The following is a 26135-nucleotide window of genomic DNA, read 5'->3' on the forward strand; positions in this document are numbered from 1 at the left end:
AGTTGCAAACCAAGAAAACTAGTTTCTGCACTCTAGAAATGAAAACAACCCAGAAGAACAACTGCTTTGCTGCACATTTTAATCATTGTTATTTGTGAGAGTTCTGTATGGCACCTTTAGAGACAAGAAGGTCAAAGCACAGCTGATTTCTCAGAGCTAACAGGTATTCAGCTACTTAAGTGTGTTGCACCCCTGAACTCCAGGAAAAGCCTGGCTACAAACCAAAATGTTCTGCTGTGGCAGCATTTGGAATAAGAACAAGCCAGTGACAGCAACGAGTTGGTCCCCAGAGAGCAACACAATGTTGTGTCCTTCCCACTGAAGAACGGCACATTGGGAGAGGGGCAGTCAGTAGCTGAGATGCACAATTCACCAGTGGGTCATTATACAAGCTCATGCCTGAAGCACAAGAGGACCAGATGAGAGTGCAAAAGCAACATGCAGGAAGAGGCGGCTTTGCTTGGCCATTTGGCTCACTTCACAGGCCTTTCCATCTTAAGCCGCTTCTGTTCCAATGCCACTTTGCAACTGTTCTGCACCGCTAGACAAAGCCCCATCACATTTCATTGCTTCACTTGAAAGTGTAGCCATGTGCTTGTTCTGGACATACCGAGAGGGAACAAGGTAGTGCCACCATCATGAACATGAATTTTTCTATGGGTTTCATATCCAGTGGCAGCTAAGTCTCAATACTCTCATACACACTCTCACACACACGGGCCCTGGGAAGTAGGTTTTTTTTTTTTTAAAGGAGCAGACACCAGCAATGTGAATTCTACAGTAAGATGGCAGGACACTACTTGTGGAGAAGCACAAGTGACAGCACCAATGAGTCTGCTTCCTCAGTCTTCTTTTAAGCCACAAGTATTGCAACCACATTATCATTCACTCAAATAAGCAAAAAAGAAACAAGTGTGTGCTGGCAGTGGCTCAAGAGACACAATTGCTGTTCTACAAACTCCAAGCTGCCAGCAGGAGAAGTAGGTGCCTCCCACCACCTGCCTAGGCTGAGCAAGCCAATGTACCATATAGCTTGAGAGACGGGGCTGTAGCTGCACAAGAGAGGGATGCGCTGGCGGCAGCAGGACAGCCCTCATTCCCACATGATCAGCAAGGGGGACACATACCCCCTGCCAGTCCTGCGGGGGGGGGAGGGAAAACGAAACCATACTGTTAGCTGCATATCTGAACGGGCAGGGGCACCTGCATGTGTAAGCAAGCACGCACCCTGCCTTCCCACCACCAACTTGTCGAGCTGGTTGAAGACACCAGCTGCCTCTGCGTTCCTTCATGGCATTGGGAGGTCATCAAAGGCTCAGAGGAGCACGAGCCCTCTTGGTTCTCCTCAGTACTGATATTTCTCTTGAAAGAAACACAGTTGAGAACTTCCAACATCCTTAAGGCTTCAAAGAGTTTTAATATAGTCAGGATCAGTCGTGTGGTTTGAGGCGGTTCTGCCCCCACTTTCCTCTTCAGGGCCAAAGCCGCCCCCCCTCCCCACTTTAGGTAGAGTGCAAAGGGATGACAAACTTGCAGCCGAAAGGTGAGTGGTAGTTTATCCCCACCTCTTGGAAGACTTTTTGTGGAATGCCGATATCGCACAGGTACACGCGCCCAGACCTCTCACCTAGGGGCAGTGGCAGCCCCAGGGACAGAGACCACTTGGCGTCGATCCCTTGCTCCATGTCATTCACCGGGGGGTCCAGGCTGAGGATGGGGGCTCTGTTTTGGTTGGCCCAGTCCACAGCAGCCTTGTACCAAGGCTGGTCCCTCAGGAAGGCATTTTCATGGCAATCCAAGCAGTTTATCACCAAGTCAACTGGTGAGTCTGGAAGATCTGGGGAGCGGGAGGAACAAGAGAGCACTTTACATGTTTGTCAAGTAGAAACCTATAAGGGACTTATAGGAAAGCCTCCCTAAGACTCTTCTGGCAGGCTGCCCGGCCGTCTGCAGAACCCTGCAGGATGCTTCTAGGATAAGGTTACCAGATTTTTTTTTCAATGAATCCAGGGACACTTTTCAACTTCAGAAGGAATGATAGGATTTTGTCAGGAGACTGATTTGTAAATCTGGAGACTGTCCTTGGGAAATGGGGACGTCTGGTAACTTTATTCTAGGAGTCTCACAGAGGAGGACATGCAGACAATGCTCCTCTCCTGCTTCTGCTTTATAACAACTGGGCCCCAAAAGCAGGCTGCCTATGAACAGGAATGTCCCTTATAGACAGCAGGACTAACACCCACCCATATATCTGTCCTCTACAACTTTTTCAAAGTTCCTTTTGAATGAAGTCTAAAATAGGCATGTATTTCAAAGCCCCAGGATTTGGTTAGCAGCTCATGCAACTGACCCAACTCGCCTCTTTCCAACTAAAGTGTTCCCTACAAGTCCAGTGGGTATAACAATAGCTTAGCTCCTTGCCAGTAGATGGTGCTGCTGCATTATAAGTTGCCTCGACAGCTCCACAAAGATCACATTAGCACCTACTCCCTGTCCAGCTCCATCACTTGACCCCCAGAGCCTATGCAAAGCCAGGATGCAGTGGCAAAAGTGCACCACTTCAGTCGGGGTGGCGGGTTTGGCAGTACAGTGGTACCTTGGGTTAAGAACTCGTTCCAGAGGTCTGTTCTTAACCTGAAACAGTTCTTAACCTGAGGTGTGCTTTTGCTAATGGGGCCTCCTGCTGCCGCTGGCGCACGATTTCCGTTCTTATCCTTGGGCAAAGTTCTTAACCTGGAGCAACCACTTCCTGGTTAGCAGAGTTTGTAACCTGAAGCGTCTGTAACCCGAGGTACCACTGTACTAGATTCTTCTGCTAACAGAAAAGCAACTGTTGTTTTCTTTCTGGGAAGCTGTGTGCTTGTGCTAAGCAGCCAGGATTTAGCTTGGCAGGACACGTGGACTGAGCCAGTGCGCACTTTTTTCTTTCTTTATTCAGCTGACTTGAGGCTTTGGCAATATAGCAAATAACTGTTATTTCTATATATTTAGAAAATCTATCCATGGCTGTACCCGGCTCACCTTTGACACTGGACACCTGTTGGCCTTGGGTCTTGCTGAAAAGTGTCAGCTCATTGGTGATCGATTCCAGCATCTTGACAAAGTTGGGAAGGAAGAGAATGACATGCACATCATGATTGGAAAGATGCCGACCACAGCTGATTCCCTGAGCCCCCTTCACATGAGGGCCACACAGCAAGGCAACCGTGGGTCGCTGGTGAATGTTTTTTGGATTCAACCTGAAAGTCAGATGTACAAAGGGTCTTAAACATCAAAAGCAGTTTCCTCGAACAAATCTTGCCTTCTTAATGGGAGAGGAGATACTTTCAAAATATTTAAGATGCATGCAACCAAGGCTCAGAAGTTAAGACATACAAGAGTCACAATAACTCTTCAATCACTCCATAATTTCCCAAACAATTCTCTATTCAGAAAGAAACACCACTGAAATCAAATGCAGCTTTCTTCCAACTAAGCATGCCAAGGTTTGCAGTGTCACAAGGGCATGTGTTAGCAAAACACAGCATTGCTGATTAGGAAGCTAGGTTTTAAAATAATGAAACTGCTTAGTGGTTTTTAAAATAGTGTAATAACAATGTTTTCTTGATGGTCAAGAGAGATAGGCATCTAATGTTTAAATCTCACAATCCCTGTGCAGCTTCCAGTTTTCTCTTCTGCTTTGCAATCAGCCAGGCTGCATCACTGCCAAACAAGAACACAGACTGCTCTCCAGAGGAAGTAGACCAAGAGCCAATTCTTAGGGACAAAGCCCTAACTTGACTAGTTTCTTTCAGAGTCAAACACCCAGCACAGAATGACAGAGGTGTAAGGACCCCAAGGACACTCTCTGTAAGTTCAAGCCCTTGTAGAAATTCATTCACAAAGCCAAGGTCTGCCATGAGCAGGAGCTAACAAGGCAGATGACACCGGATGAGTTAACAAATCAGCTCCAGGTGCCTCACAAAGAAAGCCATGCCAGACACTACAAGGAATTACACCCTGAACACAGTTCCTGTGTCTGATTGGCAGGGAACCAAGAACAGCTCAAAGCCAAGATCCAGGCTTCCAATCCACAATAATGGCCATATGGCTAGACTGGCTTGCAGCACAACAGGTCATGTCATTTAGCATTCTGTGATTTTCACAGGAAGCATGCAAAATCCAATGAGGCTTGCTACTTTCTAGGAAAGGTGTTTTACCTGTTGGGCCCTCCGAGCAGACTCAGGGCCATCTGACTGGCACATACCCCCGTCATTTCCAGTCTCCGTTCAAGGGTGAGCCCGTATTTCTCTGCCACCGAAAGAAGTTTTTTGTGAAGCTCATAGGAGATACTTGGAACAACCAGCCCAGAGTCTGAAATGCAGAAGGGAGGGGAGCCATTTGTTAGGAGATGCTTGGCAAAAACAGTGTTGCTCTTCAGGTCCAGAGCCTGAGCCTGAGCCAGTTTCTGCATTAAGAACTGGGCCATTCTAAACATGGTCACCCAAATGCCCAGAGGCTTTGGGGCAAATAGACACAACCAACAGCTGTATAACTCACATACGTTTCAGTTAACCTGCCAGCGATCCCATTTCTATACACCAGCATGGAAACAAGTCTACAGGAGAGAGGTTTGCATCGTAAGTGTGCATGTCACGTCTTGGGATTATAGGATACGAAAGGCTAGTGCAGCGAACTGGGGAAGACAGAAAGAACACCATCTAGGGTAACATCTAGTAACATTCAAAATGCAAAGGTTCTGGTGAGATCACACACACACACACACACACACACACACACACACACACCTTGAAGTGTGCCTAGAATTGTCTTTTTAAAAAATGCTGACGAAACCTTCAAGATCCAAAATTCTATAGAAATGAAATGAAGCATCATATGCTTTACGGTAATCTGTGCTCATCAGCCCTTTGTAACTTCATGCAGATGTAAACAGAGGCTTCTGAAGTACGAATAAGCTGCTTTATATAAAGCCCAGCTGTTGACCCACCTTGATCAGTACTGCCTGTTCAAGCTGGCAGGTGAACAATCCCCAGGGCAGGAAGCACGAGCTGCAAGGAATAGACCTTTGCTCTGCCACTGAGTGGTGATCCTTCCCTGCCATATATCCAAACCTATCTAAGCCCACTATCTACTCTAGAAAGGCACTGGGCACTCCAATGTCTCAGCCTTTCCCAGCCTGGCTATCCGTGTTCCAAGAGGTCTGGGTCTGAAGGCACCGGAGGCCACCACCTCACTGGAACAAAGCATGTCTAGGTCTGATCAAGTACCTGAACGGGGGATCTGATCGGGCACTTGATCAGGCGCCTTGGGTTCAATGATGGAAAAAAGGCAGGATGTAAGAGAGTGCAATACAATAAAGCAAATGTAATTCATACATTTTACTTAACTGGGAGATGCCTGGGACCTAACCTGGGACCTTCAGCATATAAAGCAAGCCCTCTACCACTAACGCTTGAACCTGTGGGCATCCAATGAAGCTGAGTGTTGGAAGCTTCAGAAGGGATACAAGAAAGTCATCCTTCATGCACTGCACAGTTAAAGCAATGGAACTTGCTCCCACGGGAGGCAGTGACGGCCACCAAACTCAGATGGCTTAAAAAACTTAGACAAGCTCATGGGGGAAAAGGCTATCAATGGCTACTAGCCATGACGGCCATGCTCGGCCTCCAGTTTGTTGCAGCAATGCTTCTGAAGACTAGTTGCTGGAAAGCACGAGGGGAGGGGAGCCCCTGCACTCGAATCCTGCTTGTAGGTTCAGCCACTGTGAGAAGAGGATGCTGGAGTAGAAGGGAAATTGGCCTGATCCAGTAGGCTCTTAAGTTCTTACCACTGAGATATGGCTTTCCATAAGGAAGTGTTTTGTTGTGCTTTCCTCTAGCTCTTCTCACCATAAAGATTCAGTATAGCTGTGCTTAGCGCAACAGATATTCAGCAGTGACACACGCATGCACATGTTTTTAGAAACACTCACCTGGAAGTACAATCATGAGTCCCAAATCTATGTAGACAGGAGTGTGTTTTCTCACAGCCATGTGGATGACACCAGTTATTATAGGGAAAGAGTACTGCTGCATCTAGCTCAGAACTGTCTGCTTTGATAGGCAGTGGCCACACGGCACACATCCTCTCTATCTACCCTTCTTTGGGTATGCATTCTACTGAAATCAGTGGAATATTCTTCCAAGCAAGGATGGTTGGGCCATCATAGCAACACAGAATCCTTAAATGAGGCTGTATCAGTCCTGCGAGAAAAGCAGCTAGTCACTCAAAAACAGGGCTCCCTCCAGGTGTTCTCAGACTGCAAATCCCATCATCCTTTACCACTTGGCTGGGGCTGATGGGATTGGCAGTCCACCCATGGTGGCGACACCCCCTTTACATAAACAAAGAGCTCTGCGGAGTCCCGCTCCACGGAGGGTCAACTGAAGTTGAAATGTCAAGGTTTTGGTTTGTTTTTTTAACAGCCCCTGTGACCGACATGGGAGAGGCAAACTGCTTTACACAACTTGACCTTGCATGTTAAGAACCAATTAAGATAATTGTGTTGCCTTAATCAGTTTTATTGCATGCAGCACCCATGTTAATGCTATAGTGTTGTTTAAACCAACTTCAGGGTGGTCCACAGTCTGGAGAAAAAACCCAGAACATTCAAAGTCAATCTAGTCTCACAGCATTCACCAGCCTCCTTCCTTTTCAAACAAGGTTCAGCAGTAGTGTTTTGCTTGTAAGCAAAGACTCTCATAGCAGTATAACAGTAGCCTAAGGGCTACTGTCTTGGGGGTGGACAACATATTCCCAGGTATGAACTCACACTACCCTGATCTATGATGCACAGAGGTGATTTTCAAGTTTTGCAACACAGTTTTCTAACCAAGCCTTGGCTAACTCCTGTCAGATCCTTTCAACTTCTGTGTCTTGTACCATGTGGAATATTCCTTCCTTCCTAGTAACAGTAATCAACCCCCCCCCCGGCCCAGTTACAGTGGTACCTCTACTTATGAATAACCATAGCTGCCAAGTTTTCCCTTTTCTCGTGAGGAAGCCTATTCAGCATAATAGAATTTCCCTTAAAAAAAGGGATAACTTGGCAGCTATGGAATAACTCTACTTACGAATGGAGCTCCGTCCGCCATCTTGGATGCGGTTTAGATAGGATTTTTTTCTACTTACGAATTTTTAGATAGGGTTGCTTCGACTTGCAATTTCTTTCTCCCAATGGGAGAAAAATGAGAATCCTATGGGATTCGACTTACAAATCTTTTCGACTTATGAATGTGCGTTCGGAACGCATTAAATTCGTAAGTAGAGGTACCACTGTACTTTGCAACAAAGCTGATAAAGAAGCTGCGTTCTGAACATTTTAGAAACGTTGATGGCATATAAGTATTTTTAGAAAGAAAACAATGAGCAGCCCTGCCCTGCTTGATCTGAACAGCACATCTAGACCACAGTGTTGTTTTCTCCAGTGGTCAGCCAGATGTCTCCAGGAAGCCCCACAAGCAAGGCAAGAATGCAACAGCCCTGCCCAGCAACTGGCATTCAGTGCTGCCTCCAAACATGGAAGTTTCATGGCCCCATCACAGCCAGTAGCTGCTCAGAATTATCCTAAATTTTGCCCAATTCCCTTTCAAAGCTTTCTATAAGCTAGTAGCCATCACATCTTGTGGTAGCAAGTTCCAGGAAGGCTGAATGTAGGCATGAAAACAGATAAATGCTTTATTTAATATTTTCTGAATGTGGGAGAAAGGGTTTTCAAGAGAGAGTTTCAAATAGTTCTAAGAAATCTGCAGACCAGTTCTATGGACTATTGGATCAACTTATTTCAAGTAAACATCCACATGATTCAGTTGTTCAAAACTGCCTGGTGCAACGAAACCTTAAACAATATATCCCTTGTCCCCCTAAGGGCTTGCAAACCAAAGCCAAAGGTGTGGGGGAATAAAAGGAAGTAGAGAGTAAGGAGTCAAGAAAAATACCAAGCCAGTCAAGATTCACTGTAATTTCAGCACACTGGGCTCCTTATCAAGTGCCTCTGACCTCTCTTGCACTTCCCATGACAGCCTCTTTCCTCCTGTCAGATCAGCAAGCAACCTTGGCTGCCTATGGTCCTGGAAGCCCTCAGATAACATTCTGAGGCTTTTAATGTTTAATCGATTATTTTATTTTTCTGTTGGAAGCCGCCCAGAGTGGGTGGGGTATAAATAATAAATTATTATTATTATTATTATTATTATTATTATTATTCTGTTCAGATGCTCAATTTTTTAAAACACAAACGAACAGGGATGATAGAAGTACCATCACATTGAGATGTTCTCCTGAGCAAGATGCTGAAATAAATAGGAGAACTTCTTTGCAGGATTGTGCACATTTAAAGGATGCCTTTTGTTTTTGCTGGGTGGGCCCCACAACCTGCAAGAGCAGAGGAACCGCATGGGTGACACCACGTGCCTACTCTGTTAGTGTCTGTTTGCCTTTGGGAACTCTCCATGCTCAGCACTCCTCCATTCAAGGGGATGTTGTTTGAAGTGGAGGGAGAGATAAGGCGAGAGATTACACAGCATTGTTGCATGCAATCCCAGCCAAGCAAGAGCTGTGTTACACTTTGCCCTAATTGATCTTTGGCAGGAGCGTGCAAGTACCAAGAGGACTTCCCTTCTCCTCACTCACGCAAGGGACAACTTGTCAGACCGGCTTATCAAAACCAGACCAGACTGTGCTAAATAAACTCAGGGTGGAAGGCAATCTAAGAGGTAGCGTGTAACTCTGGAAAACAACAATAGTGCCGCAAATGAGGGCTGGACCAAAGCCAGACTCAAATTACACTTGTGCTGGAAGGTGGATTGTATTATTCCATAATTAAGGTCATAAAAGCAGATCATCTTAGGCCTGAATCTATTTCATGGCTGTAAATGCAAAAGCAGATAGAGCTCACATCGCCTGGTGTAGAACACTGGAAGGGACATTCCCCACTCCTTCCTTGTTCTGCTCCTTCCCTGCCTCCCACCCTCATGGCTGTTCATTTCCTTTTCCTCTTGTGAAGTGCTGTGCTTCTTTGGGATTTGCCTTGTCCCCATCACTGCCACCTAATACTGTAGTTACAAGTAACAGTTCCTTTATAAGGAACTTTATAACTTTATAACTTTATAAGGAACACTTCCTCGCACTGTTCACCCTGGACACTGAGGTTCAGCTCCAAGGGTCTTCTGGTAGTTCCCTCACTGCAAGAAGTGAGATTAAAGGGAACCAAGCAGAGGGCCTTGTCGGTAATGGCGTCTGCCCTGTGGAACGTCCTCCCATCAGATGTCAAGGAAATCAACAATTATCTGACTTTTAGAAGACATCTGAAGGCAATTGTGTTCAGGGAAGTTTTCAATGTTTGATGTTTTATTGTGCTTTTAATACTCTGTTGGGAGCCACCCTGAGTGGCTGGGGAAACCCAGCCAGATGGCTGGAGTATAAATAAAAACATTATTATTATTATTATTATTATTATTATTATTATTATTATTATTATTACTGGCTGCAATAATCCTTCCAATAGCTTGCAAAGGAGGTCAGTGTCACCATTCTCTAACTGTTTGGGGGGCCACCAAGGTTCAGGGTTGCATCTGGATCCAGCACTGATAGCCAGTATGGAGTAGCAATTAGAGCACCCTGCCCTCCCGCTGCATACCTGGTACCCTCCAGAAGTTGCTGGAGTACATTTCCCATCCCTTCTGACCACTGGCCATGCTGGCTGGGGATGATGGGAGTTGGAGTCCAACAACATCTGGAAAGTGTGAGCTAAAGTTGTCAGACTAGGAAACGGAAGACCTGGATTCAAATCTCGCTCAGAGGGAGGCAAAAACAGCTGAATCCAATCCAAATGTGAGCAGCAACTATGGCAGTAAAGTTGCAATGAATGCAAGTATTTGAAGGACAGAAAAGCCCAGAAAAGGAAAAACTAGGGCAGCACAGTGGCTAAAGGCATGACCTGTGAACTAAGAGGCCAGTCCTTCAAGTCTCACCTCAGCCATGAAAGTCATGGCATGGCCTGATCCAAACCCACTATCCCTCTTCATCAGCCAATGCCCCTTCAGCCCCTGCAATGTGGGGTGCTACTGACCTGCTCTGCAGAGCTGCTGTAAGGATTACGTGGATATATGTGAAGCCCTGAAAGTTCTATATTAAAGCCAAACACTCATAAACAGTCACATCTTTGCATGCTTACCTACCTATGTGGGAGACGGAGTGTTTTTGATCCAATCCATGAAAGAAAAAGGGCCGTGCAGCACAGAGCAAGTGGCCCAGCACAGATAAAAACCAGAACAGCCACATTTGTATTAAACAGACATTCCCTTTCAAATCATCCCTCAAAGAAGCCGCTGTGTTCAATTTTAAAAAGCCAGCATACCAGTGCAGAATTCTTTGCTTGCCTGGGGCACAGTGATTCTGCGATACACGATAGGCTCAGATTCCAAGATATTCTCATCGTGACGATAGCGTGCAGATCTCTCGTTTGGAGTGCCTCTTGAGCGAGTCCCACTCTTCCTCTCGAAAGTGTCAATCTCCTCAAACACAGCTGCCTTATCAAAGAGGGCCAGGTTCCCTTCAAAATCAAAATCTGTATCTGGGATTTCTTCAATGTCGTCCCCAAAACACTCATCATCTTTGTTCTTCATCTGCCCATTCTTCACACCACTCTTCTTTGGAGTCACCTGGTTTGGATGGCGGCTACTGGAGGACCCTGAAGTAAAGGACATGGCAAGTCAAGGATTAGTCAACAAGGAAAGCAGATGTTTATGAAGACAGAGAATACAAACTGTCGACTGCACAAGATGGATTCTAGACTACTTTGCCAAGTGATGCAAAGCCACCACATTGTGTTTCAGACTGCCCCAAAGGCCAGTGTTTGAAATTTCCCAGGCACCAGGTGCATTTTGCTACTGGCGTGGGTCCAATTGTAACCATGTGGAGATTTCTGAGCACCAGGTTAGCAACTGACATCTCCAACGAGCCAGCTGATTCGTGTGCAGCAAAAGATGCATGTATTGTTCTTCTGTACTCCCACAAGAATTAACTGGCTCGCATGGCAGCAAATTTTGCTTCTGTGCTACTGCACAAGCTGAAATCCTAGGCACACTTTCTTGAGGGTAAGAAAGCTCCTCTGGACATGGAGGGGATTACTTCCAAGCAAACATGCCTAGGAGGAAAGACGGCAAAGCGTGTTTGTCCTTGGGCCTACATTGCCGAGCTTGCTCAGCCCTGCGCACCCATCTCTCATGAGGCAGTTTCTCGGCGCCTCAGAACAACCACACTAGGCCACCCTGAGAAGCATTTCTCTGTTGCAGGACCAGGCTGGGCTCTGGCAGTTGACCAGGGCAGCGGTGGCACATTCTTTTGAGGTGCACTGGAGGAAGGACGCCTCTGCCACGGGTTTGGCTCGGCTTCCCCAGGTCCACTTAATTGTAGTGTGAGGGTGGCCCCACCCACTTCTCATATGGGTGCCACCCTGCATCCCCAGCCCTTCTTCCTTGAGGAAGAGCTGCCCCTTCCCATTTTTTTCTATCATGATCAAAACCAGCACTGTATTATGAGGCCTGGGCTAGAGCCTTGTTAACCTTTTGACAATTCAGTCCTCCATAATCACATCAAGGAAAGTAAGTGCAGGGCTGAGTGCAGAGATATTTGACTGTTCTGCAACCTTTCCAAAGGACACCCAAATGGAACTCAGATGACATTTTAAAAACCTCTGCCTTAGTCTATAGCTTACAGTATTTCTATTTTCACTTTGTGTGTTTCTCCTTGCATACAGGGACATGTGAATTGTAAGAGCAAACTACAGTCAGGCAATGTAGTTGGCATCACAAAATCATAGAATTGTAGTGTTGGAAGGGACCCTGAGGGTCATCTAGTCTAACCTCCTTGGGACCATAACCTAGGTTTAGGGTGCTATTTGACGCCGAGTTTCTAACACTGCATGAGATTTGTCTGTCTGACCAGCCTATTCTTGTTTCTTTCAGAACATAGTTCACTCTGCCTCAATGACTCAAACACTATCAATGAAAAACTATCAATCTTGCCCAGTTGCTCTGTATTGTCTTGCTCTCTCAGTGGCTCTCTGGGGGTCACTGCCAGAGATATTTAGAGCACATGGATGGCACACAGCTAAACCAAGAAGCCCACTGCCACTCTTTCTAGCACCAACTTTCAATATGGGAAAAGAGCAGGGGATTGTCCCTAACTTCACATGGGCAAACACGGCACAGGGAAAGATCCTAGCAAACTCAAGTTTTGGCTTGGCTACCAAGGCCAACCAAAAGTTATGGACATCTAGGAAACGTTTTGACACTTGTTTTCTAGGAAGACCTTGCCTGGTCTCTCCAACCCTTAAATTTCTACCCTTACCTCATCCAACAGCATGAGTTCAGAAAAGCAAAGCACAGTCACCCACAGAGGCACCTGATAGAAAGAGGTCAGCTCAATCATGCAGCCCCTCCGTTTACATGCATTCAATGTGTGTGCGACTATGTATACATGCAGGCATAGGCAAACTCGGCCCTCCAGGTGTTTTGGGACTACAACTCCCATCATCCCTGACCGCTGGGCCTGTTAGCTAGGGATGATGGGAGTTGTGGTCCCCAAACATCTGGACAGCCGAGTTTGCCTATGCCTGTATACGTGCATCGTGCTGAACCCAGAAGTAACCCAGAAACATAAAGACGTCACTAAAACATCACTAAAAGAGCAGGGTGGGATGTTTGCAGGCTTTTTCAATGGGTTTCAATTAATTAGACATGATTTCACCGACACATGCGGTGCCTCGGAACGTAACACCTGTGTAAATGGGGGGCTGCCTGTATACTCTGCTGCTGCCACCTCCAAACTGAGTGTTTAGATATTTCCAGACTCATCTGCAAACAAACTGTTCTTCTACTTCACAGCTCTGCCACCCCCTCAAAAAACAAGGACATAAAAATACCCACAGTGGCTAATTCCAAAGGGTATGGGTAGACAGCCTGCCAGGAGTCTAAATGCTGACAGAACAAAACAAGCCACAAAAGCAGGAAAAACAATAGTCAGAATACTCTCTATGGGACATCATGAATGAAGGCGAAGCTCCAGCTCCACCAGAGTTAAATACACAGGGATTGTGGAGGTCAGCCGTGTAATCCACCTCCTGACAGCCAGCTCTGAAAACTTGCTGACAGTTGCAATCAAAAGTGACATCACTTGCATAACTTGGCCACCATAAATATGTCAAGTTGCGTCCCTAAAGGACCAGTCAAGCTCTGAAAGGGCTTATATTTTTGACACAGGTGGACAGGGATGGTGGTTACATGAAGCTTTTGGGTCACGAGGAAAAGCAATTGGAGTGAGTAATCTAACAAAGAGGATGCATGCTCTTTTCACAACTGGAAGCTATGCCACAAAACCAAGGGATCCACTGTGAGTAGCTACCAATTAACTGCCCTACCAACACTATTATATCCAGTGGGTAGATAAAAGAATGGCTGCTCTGAGCAAGCACTTACAACCTTCCTACACCACTCAGGACTTCAAGAGGTGTTTGATGTGGTGTTCCAACTGAGGCTATGTTACATTACTCCAAGTGTAGCCTGCACATGCTCAGCAGGCCTGCCACTAAGAGTGGGTAAAGCTGTGCCTCTTCCACACAGCACAATGCAATCAGTCAAAACGCTGGGACAAGAAGAGACCTCTAACCCAAGCTAAACACAGTCAAAACAGTAGATGGGCTGATAAGCAGACTTCACAGGGGCTTCCTTTCAGTGGGTCATTTGCATTTCCTCTACGGACTAGCTTACCTCTAGAACAGTTGGTTGTAATGTCAGATGTTGCACAGCTGAGAATTCACTTTGGCCACCTGCCAGCAGTCAAGGAGTCCCTCCCTTGGAAAAGGTAAACAAGGGCTCCCAGACAGATTCAGTCATTACAGCCAACAAGCCAAGCACATGAAGCCTCTGGCAAGCCGGCTGCCTTCCTGCAAAACCCTTTCCAAGGCTGCCCTGCCAACCCCAATTTGAAGCAAGCAGTACCAGCCCTGCACGCAACTCATTGTTGTGTAACCCCAATGCTATTATTTATTGATAACCTTTTGCACCAACATTATAAAGAGGTAACTTTGGCCCTGCCTTCAGCATGCACGCTACAGTGCATCTAAAGGTCAATAGCTGCTCACTCAATGCAGGGCACCACCTCCAACAACAATAACACTCAGCCACACTGCACCGTCGCCTTCCTTGTGTTTTCACAGCCAGCATCTTCTAGTCTATTTAACCTCATGCCCAAGATTCTAGCCTAGAACGAGGATACACAGTGCAGGTACAGGTGGCAAATAAAACAGTTGAACCAGTCTTTGGATATTTGCATAGCTTGTGCTCTCCCCAACCTGTTAAATGTTTTTCTCCCTTGAAAGCTAGGCAACTCTGACAGGGCAATATAGTCGGGAAACTAGACAGGATCCATCCATCCAACACTGACTGATTCAAAAATGAGAAGATCTAGAAACACTGCTTATTTTCACCACAGGACCAAAGAGAAGTGAATAAGTATAAGAAGCTGTCAAAAAATAGGCAGATCACTGTTCCACCTAGCGCAGCATCCGCTGTTCTAACTGGCAACAGCTTTATGGCATCTTAGATAGTTGTCTATTACCATTTTATCTAAAGATGCCAAGGAATAAATCTGTTTATTCTTTGCAGTTAAGGCACACATTCTCCCTGTGAATTATGTCCCTTCCTGCATTGTCCTAACTGCCCCTCACCTGTCCTTAGAGCAAACTAATTTTCAAGGTTACAGTTTAGGCTTAATGTTTGCACTATCTCAAGGCAGTCATGTTACAGCCCCCACATGAATAAACACATTTCTTTGGTGCTCAATATGAGAGTCATTCCTGAGTTATCTTTGATCAAAAGGTTTTTTTACCACAAGTGGTTAAGTTGCAGCAATGGCAGAACCAGGGCCGTCTCTAGGCCCGGGTCCGGTGGCGCAGGGCACCAGGGCGCCATGCCACCAGGGGCGCTGTTGCGCCCGCTGAGAGGCGTGACAGAGGCCACCCCAGGCGCGCCGGATGTAGCCCTAGGCGCGCCTCTCAGCTGTTCAGGCCGCTCTGTTCAGGTGGCGCAGGGCGCCGGCCCTCCAGGCGACAGCCGCGGCGGGAAACGGGGTGGGGCGGGGCGCCGGAGGGATCCGTCGCACCAGGGCGCCAGGCATGCTTAAGACGGCCCTGGGCAGAACACAGGGAAATTGTCAGTGCAGCATTTGCACTCCTACTCACCAGGTAATCTTGCTAAACTAAACTTAATGTTAAGTTAAACTTTCCTTACTGGTTTGGCTGACAGTAACTATGGATGGGAGGTTTTTAGAGAACATATAAAGGGATCCAGATTTTCTTCCTTTCAAACTCAGTTTTATAGAACTTACTAGGAAACTAGAGTAAGCAAGTGATTCAAGTTAGAAAGACTGGGACAAGCAAGTTTAAACTAAAGAAGCGAGATCTGGTTTTCACAGCTTGGCGCATTTGCAGAGGTAGGTACAGACAAACATTGGTGGTTATAATCTGCAGTGGCTGGCTGCAGTTAACGAACATTCAAGCATTCACTAAAAGTAAGATTCAAGTTAAAGGGAAGAGCAGTTCCAAAGTGAAGGATTAACAAAAAGACAGTTACTAAAGTACTGAAAGTCATTGCTCTGAAGGCATTATGGTCACCTATTACATAGCTGTTTACAGGAGCGTGAAACATGAATAGCTGGTACCTGGCATTTCTCACTTAAGCACCTACAGACCAAACACTCCTGCAAGCAGGAATACTATGAGCATGACTATTTGCCCACAAGGCAAATGCTAATGAGCCTTTATGGTCAAGCTGATGACATCATAAAAGCCTCATCAAGTATGTCTGGACGAGTCCTAGGACATCTGCAAAGAAAACAGGCCTAGCTTCACAAATGGCATTTCACTACAGCCAGAATGGGCAAACCTATCACAGAGCTGCCTTCTCTTATTCCATCCCACAGCTCTTAAATCCTTCTCTCTGCACTTGAAACAGGGTGGGGGGTTTTATGTTGGGGGTGGGGCAGGACAAAAAAAAAGAAAAGAATGGCAGACATTATGTATTAAATGAGTCTTGGTACAGCTGCTCAGTCACCTTTGGAAGACAGGTGGGCAGACTGACCACTGGAGTGCACTAGCAAAGGGAAGGCTCCCTTTTCTTATCTGAGTACTGCAATCCCAAATCTTCTTCTGATGGAAGGCTAGACAAAAAAGTGGGAGTGATAGGCAGGAGCATGATGAGGTTCTGTTTCTTGGCTAGCATGCCCAGCCTCAGGACAGCTGCACACATCTTTGGAATCTGGCAAGTAAGTCAAAACATGTCTTGCCAGCAAGAGGCTCCCTACCCTTGCTGGCGTGCTCCATTATATCAAACTCATGCCATTCCAGGAAGGGGAAATGGGAGCACAAGAGTTACCACTGATTTTGGAAGCTTTCAGTACGCTACTCTGAATGGAAGCTCTCTAACCCTCCCCAAATGTTGGCTGGTAAAAGTAGATTACCTGTAAGCCAATGCTAGAGCCCACTTTTTGAGCATTTGTATATATTTCTATACTGTTTTAGTATCTGCCCTTTAGAAGGCCCCCAGGCAGGTTACAGCAACACATTTTAAATGTTCGGGGGGGTGTCATTGTTTTCTTGCTTCTGGTTTAAATATTTGTGCTTTTATCTTGCATTTTTATCTTGTGAATCGTCCCGAGATCTTTTGATGAAGGGCGGTATATAAATCTAACAAATAAAATAAAATAAATAAACAATTTAAGATTCAGAATTAAAAACAGTTTAAGCAACAAAGGGGAAATAGGTACAAGAATGGCAGTAACAATGCATTTTTAGGACAAAGAGAAAGAAGAGTATCATGTGGCCAGTGTACTTACATGAGTTGTGCCTCCGGCGAAAGCCTTTGGATTGGTTCAAGGACTCCATGTGCCGGTCCATATAGCTCTTGGAGCATTGCTGCTGCTGGGGAGAAATGGCAGCCTCCTGGTTTTTAACGTCTGTTCGCTTGGGGATATTCTGTGGGGCACTACTAGAAGCACCAGGTTTCTTTGGCAATTTGCCAGGGCCATTCTGGCTGGTACCCCCTGGACATCCAATGCCAGGAATACAAAGGTCAGTGTGCTGAAAGTCTCCACATTGCCCATTATCACCAGGGCTTGGAATCTCCAGGATCTTCAGTTCAGTAATGTCACCTGCCCTAAACGAAAGAAAGAGGCCCAAACAAGGTGTGATTTTTGCAATAGTGCTTACCTCTACATCAGGCATAGGGAAGCTGTGATCCTCCAGATACCAGGATACTCCAACTCCCATCATTCCTGACCTACAGCCATGTTAACCAACACTGATGGGAGCTAAGGGTCCAACAACATCTTGGACAGCTTCTCCAGCCCTGATCTATTGCACCACAAAAGCAGCTAGCTGACAAGTTTAGCAGGCGTAAAAATGTGTTAGAACCTGTGTCAGTAACAACAGATACTTCAGTTACACAAGAGGCAATAACTACAAAAAACTAAGTACCATCAATTTTTCAGGAATTGGCATATGCTAAGCAGATATGAGCAAACAACCAGTATTTCAAATTAATCACATCATGAAACATAAGCAGGCTTCATCAAGCCATCAGTTATATTATAAATGCTGAAAAATTATTAGCAATTTTTATGCACATCAATACATCATATAGTCAATACCCCTTGGTAGAACTACTCTAATATTTGGGAACAAGGAGGAATGGAAGAAGAAAGGGTATACAAAAGCCCTGGTAGCCAAAGGCCCATCTAGTCTAGCACCCATTTCCCACAGAGTTGAACAGGAAGCTCATGAGAAGCTCAGAAACAAGGTGTGAAGGCAATAACTGAGCTGGGTCCACCCAGCGACTGGCATTCAGTGGGATATTGCCTATCATCACAGAAGTTTCATAGCTGAAATTTTAGACACATTCATTAGATTTCAAGTTAAAATTGAAACCTTCCCTCCACATTAGGAAGAAATCCAAGTGGGTGGAGGAAAATAATGAAAAGTATATCGACTTCTTCCATTTCAGTCTAAAATCCAGCTTTCAGACTATCACACTGGTATATTTAGCTTGGTATTATTGATGGTGGAGCATTACAAGGGCTGTGAATTCTGTGCTGGCCACTCAGCACAGGTACTTGGTACTGGGAAACCAATTCATCATTCACAGTATATTAGCTTTCTTTTTTCCTTTTCTCTAATATTACTAAGTTTGCAATCCTTAGGAGTGCAAAGATAGGGGTTAAAAAAACCAAAATGCAGGCAATGCAGATATAACTGTCTAAACCAGGGGTCAGCAAACTTTTTCAACAGGGCCCGGACTATATTTTGAAAAAAAAAATGAACGAATTCCTATGCCCCACAAATAACCCAGAGATGCATTTTAAATAAAAAGACACATTCTACTCATGTAAAAACATGCTGATTCAAGGACCGTCCGCGGGCCGGATTTAGAAGGCTGCATCTGGCCCCCGGGCCTTAGTTTGGGGACCCCTGGTCTAAATGCTAAGCAAGCTGTAGCATTCTAATGACAATAGTTTAGAAATCTTGCCACATAATTTCGCTTCTTGGGACAAAAATTTCAGTTTACCACAGAACACTTGTTATTATGGCCTTTTGTAAATTTAACATGTATTAGATACCATTTGCTGCTTTCTTTAAGCTCCAATTTTAGGGCAGAAAAGCAGCCCCTAATGAAGGAGTAATTTAATCCTGGTTTTTCAACCAGAACAGTATTGGATGTCATTTGTTTCCGTTACCTCATGTATACAAATACAATTTCTATTCTGGGCCCATCTAAATAACTTAGATGAAGGAAGGAGGAGGATGCTCAACTGATTTGCAGATGACACCAAACTGGAAGGGGTTGCCAATGCCGGAGAAGACAAGATCCGGATTCAATATGACCTTAAAAAATAGGAGAACTGGGCCCAAACTAACAAAATGAATTTCAATAGGGACAAATGTCAGTCTCTACACTTAAGCAGGAAGAACCCACTGCACAAATATAAGATTGGGGAACACTTGGCTTGCTGGTAGTACATGTGAAAAACATCTAGGGGTCTTAGTAGATCAGAAGCCAAACATGAGTCAACAGTGTGATGCAGTAGCAAAAAAGGGAAGTAGCAGCCCCGCTCTATTCTGCATTGGTCAGACCACACCTGGAGTCCTGTGTCCAACTCTGGATGCCACAATTTAAGAACAGACTTATAGAATTACTAGTGTATTTCAGCCCGTTCAATAACGGGCTCTAGAACATCCTGGGATTCGGAGAAGCGCTTGCGCAGCGCTTCTTCGAACCCTGGGACCTGTCCTTGCTGTTGGCGGCAGGGGGACAGGAACGAAGGAGGAGAAAGCGCTGCTTTCTCCTCCTCCGTTCCTCTCCTGCAGCCGCCGACAGGAAGCAGATATCCCAGGGTTCGGAGAAGCGCTTGCGCAGCGCTTCTCCGAACCCTGGGAGCCGTCCTTGCTGTCGGCGGCAGGGGGAGAGGAACGGAGGAGGAGAAAGCGCTGCTTTCTCCTCCTTCCTTCCTCTCCCGCAGCCGCCGACAGGAAGCAGACATCCCAGAGTTCGGAGAAGCGCTTGCACAGCGCTTCTCTGAACCCTGGGACCTGTCCTTGCTGTCGGCGGAAGGGGGAGAGGAACGGAGGAGGAGAAAGCGCTGCTTTCTCCTCCTCCGTTCCTCTCCCGCAGCCGCCGACAGGAAGCAGACACCCCAGAGTTCGGAGAAGCGCTTGCACAGCGCTTCTCTGAACCCTGGGACCTGTCCTTGCTGTCGGCGGAAGGGGGAGAGGAACGGAGGAGGAGAAAGCACTGCTTTCTCCTCCTCCGTTCCTCTCCCGCAGCCGCCGACAGGAAGCAGACATCCCACGGTTCGGAGAAGCGCTTGTGCAGCTCTTCTCCGAACCCTGGGACCCGTCCTTGCTGTCGGCGGCAGGGGGACAGGAACGGAGGAGCGCTTTCTCCTCCTTCCTTCCTCTCCCCCAGCCGCCGACAGGAAGGACGCGTGCACTCCCCCCCCCCGCCTCCTCCAACCGCCGCTCCTCTCACGGGCCAGGGAGGGTTGTGAGGAGGCCTTCGCCGGCCTCCACCCTCGCTTCCCTAACGTGCCCTGCAGTGAGGCGGTGTCCGGAGGGAGCGGCGGTTGGAGGAGGCAGGGGGGGAGAGTGCGCGCGCGCAGTCTCTGCTGTCCAATCCCTGTATCCCTGGGGCACATGCGCAGTACCCCAGGGACACACGGGACAGCTTGGACGCAGGGACAACTTGGACATTATTATATAGGATAGAGTTGGAATCTTCCAACATTCAGCTGCATTGGGTGACTGTCATAGTGTTACGAAAGAGAGAGAAAATTCACTTAAGACCTATAGCAAGCACAGGGGGCTGCCAGGAGGAACTGTAGATACCAGTATTCAAGGAATCAGCCAGAAGCATCTGGCTCATTGAACGTCTTTGCACCCCCAACCATCACTTGTTAGTGCGAAGGAAATTCAGTATGTTTGGGGTAGTTTTTTTTATGTTTGCTTTAAAAAAAGGGAAAAACAAACTACCGTGAACAAGAAGGCATGCAAATATCATCACCAAGATTTGTTTTTAACTGTCTAGCCCAGGGATCCCCAAACTGCGGCCCTCCAGATGTTTTGTCCTACAACTCCCATGATCCCTAGCTAACAGGATCAGTGGTCAGGGATGATGGGAATTGTAGTCCAAAACATCTGGAGGGCCGAAGTTTGGGGATGCCTGGTCTAGCCAGTTACCAACTAGTATATGAAGATCTTTTAAGAGATGGTTCCAGTTTTTCAAATGTGATATGTACCCATTTCAGAATAAATGTTTCAATAAAAAGAAATGTTTTTTTTTACATTGGAGTAGGAGCAAAGCTCCTTGGGGATTATCTTTTGGGGGTTGCACACCAGTGGTGGACAGGACTGAAGCCAAAGTGGGCCGCGTCTGTGCCAATCCTTCCCTGTTACTTACTTCACCCGTGCACTGCTATGTAATCCATTCATTCTCTCTTACATCCATTCATATGAAAGGAGCTGGTAACAATCCTCCAAGTCCCATATCATTCCCTACAATCCCTGCAAGTCTTCACTGTTTATAGAGGCATCAGAAGTTGTTGTTTCTTCCCCCACCCAACTTACAATCCAGTTGTTGCAAAGAGAATGAGAGAGACTGACAGCCAGGCAGGAAACATATGGACTTGGGGCTGGAGCATGGACAACAGCACTTAAAAGGGTTTTTCTAAGAACACTGTATTGTGCTCCATGGTTGGGTTTCTGACCTACATGCGTGTGCACCTGCCAGGCTCCAGGTCTCTCTCCCTCTCATTTTCTTCTTGTGACAGCTGGATTGCAATGTGGAGAATATGAAAGGCAGGCAGGCAGGCAGACAGAACAGACAGCAACGCAGAGGTACCGTGTTTCTCACATTTTAAGACGTGCCTATAAAATAAGCCATGGCACGATTTTCTGGAGGCAATAAAATATAAGGCATCCCCCCAAAATAAGACATGCTGGGTGGTAGCAGTGGTGGGAATAGGTCTGCATGGCGCTTTTGCAGCGTGCGCCTTGCTGAGCGCTGCTGTCTCTCCCGGGTCCCGCTCAGTCGGGACTCCGCGCGGTGCGCGCTGCTGTCTTTGCCGGCTCTTTCTGAGGGGCTTGCAAAGCACTAGGGCGGAGGGGGTCGTGGAAACAGTCTCACTTCACTAGTACTTTACTCAGCCCCATCGCTAGTTCCTACGGTAGCAGCAAACCAAACTGACCCACAACCACCTACCACAAACCGTCCCAGTCCTCCTCCTCTAGGCGTCTTGAATGAATCCCCCACCCCAAATTCGACCAAGCCCAGAACAGCCTGCCAATCACAAAGACGAGCAACCGACGTCGCTTGCTCCCAGCGGCCGTGGAGGGGCGGGGCTCCACTCGAAGCAGGCCGGGGGGAGGGTGAGAGCAGAAGCAGCCGTTGGGAGAGAGGCGTTTCGCACCTGAAGTGGCCGCCGCCGCCGAACAATGGACGACCCTATGGTGGGAGCAGGGCCCACCGCGGCCAGTCCTGTCGCCATGGGTGAGGAAAACGAGGCTGAAAGCTGGCAAGGCCCCGCGGACCGGGCCGACGGAGAGTCACGGCTCAACCTGTTGGAAACTTGCGGGGTGTGCGGCCAGAACATCCAGAGCCAGCAGCCCAAGCTGCTGCCGTGCCTCCACTCATTCTGCGTGCGCTGCCTACCCCCTCCGCATCGCTACCTCATGCTGCCGCCTCCCGCCGCACCTTCCCCGGGCGCCGGCGGCCCCAAAGACCTGCCGCTGCCTCCGCCGCCGCCTTTGCTTCAGCCTTCCCCGGCCCCCTCGTCGCCCGTCGCCACGCCGCCCTCGCCGCTGCACTGCAACCCGGGTAAGGAAGCCCGCGCGGCGGCCGTGTCACGACTGGGGGTGAGGAGGAGAAGAGCTCGTAGTTATCTCAGAGCGGGAGAGCCCCGACCCAGCGGGAGCCGGCACGGGCAGCAGCATGCACCGCACCGACCCCGACCCAGCAAAACTCTCTGAAAGCTTAATACCGGTAAAAAATTAAAAAGCTTAACAAAAAAATAAGACATCCCCTGAAAATAAGCCGTGGTGTTTTTTTGGAGGAAAAATAAATATAAGACATGTCTTAAAATGTGAGAAACACGGTATTGCAGATACAGTGGAGAAACTGCACCATGGCAGTGATGAGCCTGATCTGGCCTGGAGGTTGAGAGCACCTTAGCTCCTGGTTTATGTACTGATTTGGCATCATCAGCCAGAATCCTGGGAATAAGAAAATGTGGTTGTGAACAACGTATCAGCAGTGCCCCCCTCCCCCACCAGCTTGTGGCAGTTTTTCATGGTTGGTCTTGAACACTCAAAACACTTAAATGGTCATAGTCTAGAAAAAGCAGACAGATGGGCCATTTACCTGAAGGTGACCTCTGGTACCAAACATTTAACACCATTATGGAAAGGCCGCTTTAAGGAGATGGTCTGGCTGACCTGATCCACAGCAGAAACTCTTCCCTGATAGACTCCCAGGCTCTCTCCACAGTTGATTGAGACAATGCTTCCAAGCCAATCTGCAGCCATATTTTCCCTGATCACTGCAAAATGAAAGTGAAAAAGATGGGATAAAGTTTGCTGTTGTAGTGTGATTTTTTTCCTCTTGCATTGTGATTTTTTTCCTCTTGCATCATAACACAGACCACCACTCCAAGGCTTGGCTTTCACTCCTTTGTACTTTCTCAATACAGTGGAACCTCGGTTTATGAACACCTCGGTTTATGAACGCCACGGACCCATCTGGAACGGATTAATTCACTTTCCATTACTTTTAATGGGAAAGTTCGCTTCAGTTTATGAACGCTTCAGTTTATGAACAGACTTCCGGAACCAATTACACCCATGTTTCAGTTTATGAACGCTTCAGTTTAAGTACTTTGCGGACCTGTCTGGAACGGATTAATCCACTTTCCATTACTTTCAATGGAAAAGTTCGCTTCAGTTTATGAACGGTTACTCCGCGGACCGTCTGGAACGGATTAATCCACTTTCCATTACTTTCAATGGGAAAGTTCGCTTCAGTTTATGAACGCTTCAGTTTATGAACAGACTTCCGGAACCAATTGTGTTCATAAACCGAGGTACCACTGTACAGTACTTTAGAACATTAAATATCACTACAATGAATGAATACAATATACGTAATTTGAGCAACCAGAATGGATACAATACCAATTAATCAAGTTAAAAATAAAAGTTAAAATTAATTTTTTCCTCCTTCACATTTTATTCAGTTATTTGGGCATCTTATGTGATCTATGCTGGTTTCCAATTAGTTTCCAGATTCTGGTGACCATCTGTAAACCTGTAAGTGTTTGGGGTCAGGTTATTAGCAGGATCATCTTCTCCCACATGAGTTTGCTGGCCATTAATGATGATCAGAGGCCTTGCTCATTGTCCGGTTACCTTCAGAAGTGTGGCTGGCTGGGACAGAGGACAAGGGTTTTTTCAGTTGCAGAGGCCAGGCTGCAGAAGGCTTGTGGCTGAAAACTCAAGGGGCTCCTTTTTTAGCCTTCAGGGCCAAACGGTCAAGTCATCCCTGCTCTGAAACACTTTTAAGCGCTATGCTTATGTCTTTTGTTTTACAATTTTTTATGTGCTGTAAGCTGCCCAGAGTGGCTGGGGAAATCCAGCCAGATGGGCAGGGTATAAGTAATAAAATTATTATTATTAAGCTGTTTTAACATCATATCCTGCTATCAATAATTAACTATTACTATTATTATGAATCCTTTGACCTGAATGAACCTTAAGAGCCTTGCTCGATCAATCCGAAGGCCCTTCTCATCCAGTATTATGTGTTTACAGTGGCCAACCAGATGTCACAATGGGAGGCCCACAGGCAGGACTTAAGCACAAGGGCACCTTCCCCTCCCAGTTTCTATAAGAACATAAGAAGAGCCCTGCTAGATCAGGCCGGGGGGGGGGGAGGAGAGGCATCTAGTTCAGCAACCTGTTCTCAGAGTGGCCAACCAGATCCTTCTTGTGGGAAACACACAAGCCGCATTCATGCACAAGAGCCCTCACCCCAACTGGTATTCAGAAGCATTACTGCATCTGAACGTGCAGGCAGAGCCACTGTGGCGATAGCCCTCTCCGTCAGGAGCAGCCAAAGGACCAAACACTTTTTGTTTCAATGTAAGCTCCTTGGGGCAGAGCTCCATAGCAGAATGAGCTTACCTGTAGGCTTCGCCTACATCACTCTCCCTCTGAAACACCATGAACATGGTCAAAAACAACAACAAAAAACAGCTAACCCTCAACCTGAAGAAAGGGAACATCACCAAGTTCGCTCGTCTTGTAAGCTCCTCAGGGCAGGGAACTCCCTCCCTCCCCTTTCTCGCGCGCCTCCCGCCTCCCTAACTGCTGCCAGGATTCAGGGACAACCACGGCGTCCACGTTAGATTGAGGGCAAACAAGGAAATGAAAGAAAGACAGGATGAATCCCTCCAGTGGCTGAGGGGGGAAGTGACGTCACCTACTCCATTTAACCTCCTGTGCTGGTTTGCAGGGGCCGCGCCGCTCGCGCAGGGGGGAGAGGGCAGGGGACGGCGACCCCTCCCCTTCACGCGCCCCCCGTCAGTTGCTCCCGAAGGGCCCCGAAAGAGGCCCCTCTTCTCCCCCACACCCGTAGAGCCAGAGCCACGCCCCCCCCCGCTTCCCTCCCTCGGCCTTTCCCGGCGAGAGGCGAGAAGGTAGGAAGCCCACTCGGCGGGTCGGACGGCCGGCAAAACTCACTCACTCACTCGCTTCTGCCCCCTCAGAGCTTCTTCTTCACAGCGGAAGCACAAGGCGTCCCGACGTCACTTCCGTCCGCTGCTGCTGCACTTCAGAGGCAACGTCCGGGGCTTTTCATTCAGGCATGCGCAGAGCGGCCCTGCTGGCTTTTCTCCCTCCCCACTGAGGAGCCCTCGCTGCGAGGCGGGCTAGGCTGAGCGAGGCGGCGACTGGCCCCGAAGGCACCGCCGAGTGAGCCTCGTCCAGCGCTGGATCCGAACCCCGGCCCCCCGGTCTTAACCGCGGCGCCGCGATCCCTGCGAGCGCAGGAGGCGGGATTCCTTAGCTTCACCACGTGAAAGTTCTCGCGCGACAGAGGTGGAATTAGAAATCCATCCGGACAGTTCTAAATAAAATGCCAGCGTTGTAAAATACACCGAGGTAATTCTAATCTGTTGTAGGTATTTTTAACTTTTGTATGTTTTAAAGTAGGGTTGTGACTTTTTCTTGATTTTACTGTTTTGTAAACTGCTTTGAGGCTTTTTACACTCGAGCAGTGTATTAATTTTATGGAATAATTATTAATTAAAAGCTGCTTCGTGTAAACATAACTCCTATTAATGCAGATGATAATGATCTTAAAGTGGCCTAAACTCTGAAAAAGCAGAGTTTTACTTTGGCTGTATTCTAAGTTCGTTCAGCTTGGTCTTGTGACCTGGCAGAAGTTCTGCCTGCAGGAAGGATGGTGTAACTCAAACACTACTGTATTTTGGTT

General features: G+C 47.2%; 1 protein-coding gene across 5 annotated transcripts; it reads right to left on the bottom strand.

The window, feature by feature from the left end:
• Positions 1-62: 62 nt before the first annotated feature.
• EDC3 (enhancer of mRNA decapping 3) lies at positions 63-25517 on the bottom strand. 5 transcript variants are annotated; one of them, XM_035112402.2, is made up of 7 exons: positions 25390-25517; positions 23007-23184; positions 16933-17252; positions 10397-10729; positions 4200-4353; positions 3022-3239; positions 63-1837 (listed from the first exon to the last, which is right to left on the bottom strand). In XM_035112402.2, coding segments are annotated over exons 1-7 (1539 nt in total). In that variant the 5' UTR covers positions 25391-25517; the 3' UTR covers positions 63-1502. The 5 variants fall into 5 exon arrangements, with proteins under 5 accessions (XP_034968293.1, XP_034968292.1, XP_034968295.1 ...); XM_035112401.2 differs by having other exon boundaries at positions 25382-25483; XM_035112404.2 differs by having other exon boundaries at positions 25386-25458.
• Between the last annotated feature and the right edge of the window lie 618 nt (positions 25518-26135).

The sequence above is a fragment of the Zootoca vivipara genome, chromosome 9 (genome assembly GCF_963506605.1).
Source record: "Zootoca vivipara chromosome 9, rZooViv1.1, whole genome shotgun sequence".
Lineage (NCBI taxonomy): Eukaryota > Metazoa > Chordata > Lepidosauria > Squamata > Lacertidae > Zootoca > Zootoca vivipara.